General features: G+C 38.3%; 1 protein-coding gene across 1 annotated transcript in view; it reads right to left on the reverse strand.

Annotated features, from left to right (window-relative positions):
* Usp32 (Ubiquitin specific protease 32) overlaps positions 1-4,084 on the reverse strand; it is a 29,863-nt gene extending 25,779 nt beyond the window's left edge. Inside the window, 3 exon segments of the mRNA XM_089733531.1 lie at positions 3,160-3,475; positions 3,602-3,836; positions 3,910-4,084. Of these exon segments, the coding sequence (XP_089589657.1) occupies positions 3,160-3,475; positions 3,602-3,836; positions 3,910-3,967 (609 nt within the window). The 5' untranslated portion in view covers positions 3,968-4,084.
* Positions 4,085-8,210: the final 4,126 nt, after the last annotated feature.

The raw sequence follows: 8,210 nt of genomic DNA on the forward strand, positions 1-8,210 counted from the left end.
GACTACTTATTTTCAAACGAGATTTTAAGAATGTGTCCCCCCATCATTTTATAAGCAAGTATAAAATATTTTAGGGATGTAACAATTTTATTTAGATGATATTTAAGCTACATTCATAATCTGGCTTTCAGAAAGAAAAAAAAACATAGGTAGTTATACATAGTTATAATTGCAGTCCGTACATATGCACACGTGATATGACCATACCACTAATGTTAACAGTTAATGTTATCTATACTAATATTATAAAGAGGAAATATTTGTTTGTTTGTTTGTTTCGAATAGGCTCCGAAACTACTGGACCGATTTGAAAAATTATTTTTCCATTAGAAGCCGACATTGTCCCTGGTGAACATAGGCTACTTTTTTAAAAAAAAAAAAAAAATTTTTTGGTTTCATGTGTGTTTTAATGTTTCCGAAGCGAAGCGAGGGCGGGTCGCTAGTGTTTATAATATATGTATACAATTATGTACGATTTTTGTCTCCTCCTTTTTTTCCTTTTGTTCAGGGTGACATCTCCCAAATTTTTTTGGTGAAGATAAAAATCTGATTTGCACAATATAGAAATTAAAACATATGTACCCATAACATGTAGGTCAAAACCATTTGGATTATTCATAAGCTTAACCTCTCTGATTTCTTAGCAGCGCCGTTTTTTTTTCTCCTACCTAAGTCGATGGTGTAGAGAGACCACATCAGCGTAACCGGGCGAGTAGGTGAGCTCACGGGGCTCAAACCTGACGTTCTTGCTAACACGAACCCTAGCAAGAATCGTGCCAGAATCTACCACCGGATCGGTAACGCGACGCGCTGAGAAGATCCGGCAAAAGCGTCGCATTATATGTATTATATATAAGTAATTTAAAGAAAAACTCAATGATAGATCCAACCGATGCATTTAAATATTTCAAAAACATTCTTATTAGCTTATCAATAAATTAAAATGAGAAATGCAATAGTAAGACATACAATGTTAGCTCAAAATTATCTTGATACATTGTTTGGAACAGTATTCAAATTAGTTCAACCACTAGAGATTAGCTTGCAATAAACATACCTACACAGACAAAAATCTGTTTAGAATTGTATTAGTACATGTTTGGGTACACAGATTACGTTGTGTTTGTTTTTCATTCTCTTCCACCCTTTATCAGTACTTCATTACTGTTTAGAGCTACATTTTTCAAGTACATCATGATAATTAACATGAGATACAAGTACACGACATAAATACGTACATTTCATATTGTAGGCTAAAATTGTGATGAAAATCAAATAAATGGATCTAAATAGAAAACAAACATGATAAGATAGCCTGCAGCACTACACGTAACATATAAATACAACAATTACTGTATTTATTTTTTGTCATATCTGGATATTATGTGCACGATTTTTAAGATTTTTTAAATTTCTTATCTTCAATGTAGAGAACAGTATTCTTCAGTGTATAAAATTATGCATCAAAAATGTATACTATTAATAATGTATACTACATTAAAATATACTACAACCGCTCAAGGCAATCACATCCCCATTTGGAGTCGTCGTGGCCTAAAGGATAAGACGTTCGGTGCATTCGTATCTAGCGATGCACCGGTGTTCGAATCCCGCCTGCGGTACCAATTTTTCTAATGACCAGTACCAATTTTTCTAATGAAATACGTCCTTAAGAAATGTTCACAATAGACTTCCACGGTGAGGGAATAACATCGTGTGTGGGTGACTCACATGTATTTATTTATTTTATAATATTTTATTATAATTAGACTACACAACAACACATACATACTTTATTTTATATCAACACATTCATTTATCACACAATCGTACAAAACATTATTTACACTAAACAAAATAAAATTCACAAGCAAAGTCAGGCGATAACTGCAGTATAGCGGCGGCGATAATATTTCACTAGTACATCGGTGCATAGACGAACCGGTCGTCGCATTTTTACCGATCCCCCGCCAACAGTCGAAATCTGACTTGCGAGCGCGCATCCCGTGTTATCCTTTCTGTTCTACGCCTTTTGTAATTTTTGCTTTATATTCCTACATCGTGGACCTCTTGTGAGTCCACAAGGGTAGGTACCATTACCCAGCCTATTTCTGCCGTAAAGCAGTAATGCGTCTCGGTTTGAAGGGTGGGGCAGCCATTGCAACTATACTGAGACCTTAGAACTCATATCTCAAGGTGGGTGGTGGCGTTTACGTTATAAATGTCGTTGAACGACGTTTTCACATGTGTGAACTACTGTTTCAACAGCAGAATCGCTATCGACTGCAATTGATGCATTTCAGTTGAACCTTAAAAGAAAAGCGGCCCCTATACAAGTAGAAACAAAACAATTTGATTTTGCTACATGACAGCACTCAATCTTAGGTTTTAAAACCAGTGACAACCTACCTGGAAATGCTTGAAAGGGAAGGTCTACCCCACCTGCCATATTCACCTGACATAACCCCTTCTAATTTTCACCTATATCATTCAATGGCACATGACCAAGCTGAGCAGCGCTTTCATTTGTATGATTCTTCATACAAATGATCGGAAATATCTAAAAATGGATCGATTCTAGGATAGCCTCAAAAGAAACATTATTTTTCCAACACAGAATTCATATATTGCCAGAAAGATGGGAGAAAGTACTTGCTAGCTATGGGCAGTACTTTGAATAAAATTTTTTGTTCCTTATAATTTAAATAAAGCTTTTATTTTGAAAAAGATACAGTGAGAACTTTTTCCAGGTCCTAATATTTAGTATTATGAGAAATAGTCTGTAATAGCATATAGCAATAGGAGTGTGAAGATCAGATACATTAAATGTCCAAGACAATACTTATTTTTTTTATAATAAACAAACTAGCAGTCTCATTACATCATACAATGATGCTATTCTACAACAATTTATTGATCTTATAAGTGTTTTAAAAAACTATTAGTTTGGAGAGATTTATAATTATAGTAAACTATGAGATGCATACAAAGTAATAAATAATGTTTCATATTTTAATTGTTTGTGAATTGCTTTGTACAGCCAATTGTTTTTATTTTATGTTTACCATGGTTGTTTATGTACACCACAAACTGTACACAGTTTACAGTAAACTGTTTACTATTACACTAGCAAATTATTAAGATAAAAAGCATACTCACCCTCTCTTCCAAATGAGTAACACCAGCCAAGGTCTGATAAAAAGTGGGGGTTTCCAGATCATAAACATCATTTACTTCAGACAATAACCATTTTGACAGCACTGTAGCATCTTTGTGTATGAGTAGCCAAGACCTAAACTGGTCAAATGTAACTTTGTCTCCTGCGCCAAACAGGCCAAGGAGTATTTCAGCTGAGCGCTGCGCTGCAGTGGCAGGGAGAGACGTATTCTCCAGGTGCAGGGCTCGAGCAAAATCCTTTTTATATATGTATGAGCCATTATCTCCTTGATTGTTTACATACAGGGTCCACAGAAACCTTAAAATTTAAGATTTTTTTGTACTTGAAATACATAGTTATAACGTCGACTGAAATTTTACAATTCATAAAACATCATTTCATAAGTGTTTACAATTGTATATTGTCATATGGATAATCTCTCACTTTATTTTCTCCTCCAAGTTGCCCTTAGTGAGGACTACTATGCCGCAGAGGAGTTCCTTGAATGCGATTCCCCTTTTGGTGCCTCCGCAGGCCTGGTACAACCATTCCGCAACATCGTACGGAACTCCATCGCACAGAACCTCGTGAACAAAAGCCTCCAGGCTCAGTGCCGTCCCGTTCGCTCCGGCACATCTCTTGAATGCTTCTCTGATGCGTCTCAATTCACTATCGGATACTGTGAAATAAATTCACTCAGATATTTTCACAATCAAACAATACACTTCGACTATCTTTATCACTTTTCCTACCTCGTTTAACTGCATCTTCATACGTTATAAAACTAGGTTTTGAGTCTTTTGCACCCATATTCGCAAGAATGTAACGATCATAACATTTTTAAAGGCGTAATAAACACAAAGAAACAATTTAGATATTACAGCTGACAGCTCATGTTCTATGATCTGCTTCTGTCAGCCATATTCTCACAGATTACTTAATACGTTAGTTACTATGTATGATCTGCCCCTAAGTGTACTATGTTCTGCCCACAGATGGCTCACTGAATTTGGCCCCTTTCTTTTATTTTCGGATTTTTTATTTTGAATTATTTGTTCGTCGTTCTTCGTTAATGTTCGAATATAAAAATTGTTTGTCCGTCTTTTATTTATTTATAATTAATTAAACAAATGATCACCCTTAAGTTGGCCTACCCTTACTAGATAGGTTTATTTTTATCGCTCAGATTAATAAATTTTGATCAATTATCGTTTGTTTGACGACTATTGGTGATTGTTCGATCATAAAGACAATTAAATTCCCAATTATTAATTATTTTATATCTAATAAGCAAACCATCACCTCATGCCTACATTGCGCATGCGCCGGTTTTGATTTTCGGATTTAATTATTTTTAATTATTTGTTCGTCATTTGCTTGTTAATGTTCGAATGTAATAATTGTTTGTTCGTCTTTTATTTATTTATATTTAATTAAACAAATGATCACCCTTAAGTTATCCTAACCTTACTAGATATCTTTATTTTTATCGCTCAGATTAATTAATTTTGAACAATTATCATTTGTTCGATGACTGTTGGTGATTGTTCGATCATAAAAACAATTAAATTTCCAATTATTAATTATTTTATTACCTCATGCTTAAATTGCGCAAGCGCCGGTTTTGTCAGTCAGCTGGCAATGGCCGTATTTACCAGCGTTTTGTTAACAAGTGCGTTTATTCTTCTTAGTCGGACACTTGTCAGAGAGGTCGTGGTTGCGCTGACGCTGTATGTGCAGTAGGACCTATTAGGTCACCCATGCTCCCGACGACCGCCCTCCAGGCAATGCGCTTCTAGGTCTGGCGGTTCGAAGGGTTTCGAGTACATTCGACCATAGTGGACTCGGTTGCCTTCTTTATTAGGTCAGTCCAGCGGGTCGGTGAGCGGCCGCGTGATCTTCTGCCTTCCACCCGACCCTGGACTACCAGTCTCTCCATCAAGTGCTCTTTTCTGGAGATGTGACCAAAGAATTTTAAAACCCACAGTTGCACATTGCGTTTAAACTGTCTAATTATTTCTTATATAGATAAAAAAATATTGAAAACTTCAACTAACTTCAACAATACTTCTACAAAAAAATGTCAGTGAAGACGGCCAATTAGTCGTTAAAGTACGATTAGCGCGGTTTTAATAAATTCAGTTATTTTTAATGATATTCAATATTAACAAGCATATACCTAGAAATTTCAGTGATTTCTAATTATTCTAAGAATATTTTAGAAGTACAACTTTCGTGTTAAAATGATGCTATTCATTACCATGCATTAGGAGATAGTTATGATACTTGTATTTTATAATAAAATTAATAATTCCTAAATTCATTACGTGGTTCAAAAAATGTAAATGTAATGCACACTGATGTAAACTTCTTAGTTGAAATTATCAGCTATAAGTTGACGTCATTGTCAATCTGTTTTATTAGTTACTAGCTGACCCGGCAGACTTCGTAGTGCCTCAATCGATAAATAAAAGACCTAAGCTTTTGTTTAAGATAAACTTAAAACAAACAAAAGGAATCCGTCCGACGGGGGACACATCAAAGGAAAAACAAAATTGTTATTTTTATTTAATTCCGAATATTTTTATATTTATCTAACCTTTTTAACCTTCTCTGGACTTCAACAAATAATTCAAGACCAAAATTAGCCAAATCGGTCAAGCCGTTTTCATGTTATGTCGTGACAACGGAAAACGGGTTTCATTTTTATATATATAGATTTGTCAATGTATCTAATGTAATTAAAGCAAATTTTACTGTTAATTTTAGCTTATTAAAACCTTATATTCAGTAAAGGTTTTCTCTTATTACAATTTAATAAGCTAAATAAATAAAAAATGGATAGATATCTCCGCCCTGAAAGGTTTGATATCGACCCGTCAGATAGCTCTAGTACGAGAGCTTGGATACATTGGCGTAAAACTTACGAAAACTTCATTTTCGTGCAGAAGCCGACCGCTCCAGAAACAGATGCACAGTCGGTTCATTCGCCAGAAAAATGGACAGCATAAAGTTTCAACTTTTGGTAAACCATATGTCACCAAATATCTACACATATATAAGCGAAGCTACGAACTACGAAGAAGCGATCACAATACTGCAAAAACTGTATGTAAAACCAAAAAATCTGATTGTGATTTTGTGGCTGTTGATGCAGAAACAAACAAAAACGATAGCGTACGCGATGCTTTCATATCCGGTATATCATCGCATAAAATCAGACAAAGGCTTTTAGAAAACTTAACTCTAACACTTGATCAAGCTTACAACCAAGCACTCTCTCTAGAAACTGCAGAGATCATTTCTCAAAACTTCAATACTGTCTCTTTAAATGCTGTTGCTCCAAAAGAACCAACACACTTCTTCGAAATTACAAACTCTGCACAAAGAGACCTGCTCTTCTGTTAATAATCCTCGACGACAAAAATGTTTCTTTTGTGGGGGTCAAATACATCCTCGTAAGAACTGTCCTGCATTTGAAAAGACTTGTCAGCTCTGTAACAAGAAGGGGCACTTTGCCACTGTTTGTAGAAGCTCTTCTAAATCTACAAATTCTGTGGTAGTAGGTACTGAAGATCTTTCCGCTTGTATCACAGCAGCGTCACCTTCTTCATTACGTAAAGCTACTGTACCCGCTTATATTCGAAGAATAAGAGCAGAAGCACTTCTCGACACCGGCAGCTCCATCAGTTTTATAAATGACAACTTTGCAAGACTATGCGGGTTAAAAAGAAAATCCTGCAATCAAACTATTTCTATGGCCTCTCTTAATTATACTTCACAAGTAAATCACCGTGGAGGGCCCAAGTACTAATAACAAAAAGCGAAACTCATAAAAAACGCCTTTTAATTGATTACTCTCAGATTACTCACTTTTTTTTTTCGGGTAGAGGGCCGAACCTCCTACGAGGTCCCTGCGCAAAAGGGGCGCGCGGGGTATGTGAGACTCAACGATCTGCATGGTGTTGTGAGCAGACCGCGGGCCCAAGGATTTTAGGACTCACCCACTAAACGACTCCCCTGCACTCTTACACCCGACGTCCGATCCCCTCCGAGGTCAGAACCCGGATGAGGTAGGGGGGCTACTGCGGTCAACACTACAACCAGACGGCGCGGCTCACCTCAAGGACGCCCAGCCGACGGAGCCTTCGAGGCGAATCGAAGGCTCTGAAATGTCAGCCGTCTCGGTACGGCAGCCCGTCGGGCCGCCCGGACGGTGCCGCTGGTGTCCCGGAATACCCCATTGGACCAGAACCAGCCTGCCGGGTCGGGACGCGATACACCGTCGACCGGTCGCTCTATTTACTCCACGGCAGCGCGCTAGAGTGCTGGTAGCGCGCCGCGCGGCCTCACCCCCTCAGGTCACCCCTTGACCTTCACCGGGGGGAGGCCGCTACCTACAGGGGCCGGGACGTACGGGCGTATTCCCGCCTCCGGCCCCCGGCTCGACGGCGACGGATCGGTGCGGAAAGGGAAGAGCTCTACCTCTCTCGCTCCGCCGCCTCCTTCTGCGAGATGGTGGACTCGCAGAAGTCGAGCGTCGCCTTCCAGGACGCGTCGCTGCCGAGCATCGTAGCCACGACGCGCGGCAGCGAGAGGTCCTCTCCTATGACCGCGACGAGGGCGGCATAATTAAACCTGACAATGAGCGACTCAAGCCACTGATTAATTTACCTCCACCAAGCGATTTACCGATCTTAAGAAGGACACTCGGCATGTTCGCACATTATTCTAAGTGGATTCCAAATTTTTCTGAACGGATCCACTCACTTGCTAATACGACGATTTTTCCACTCACAAGCGAGCAAATTAAATGTTTCGAAGGCTTGAAAAATAATATCGCAAAGTCTTCTATACATGCAATTGATGAAAATATACCTTTTACAGTGGAAACTGACGCTTCCGATCATTCCATTGCAGCAGTACTTACGCAAAATTCTAGACCAATGGCAAAACAACAGTGTCGAATCGTCATCTAGCACCATTGGGTTCAGAAAGGGTAGATCTGCGAATAGATAATGAACACACTATTGATTATCATAACGTCGCAGAA

This window comes from Bombyx mandarina, chromosome 16, assembly GCF_030267445.1.
Source record: "Bombyx mandarina strain Sakado chromosome 16, ASM3026744v2".
Taxonomy (NCBI): Eukaryota; Metazoa; Arthropoda; class Insecta; order Lepidoptera; family Bombycidae; genus Bombyx; species Bombyx mandarina.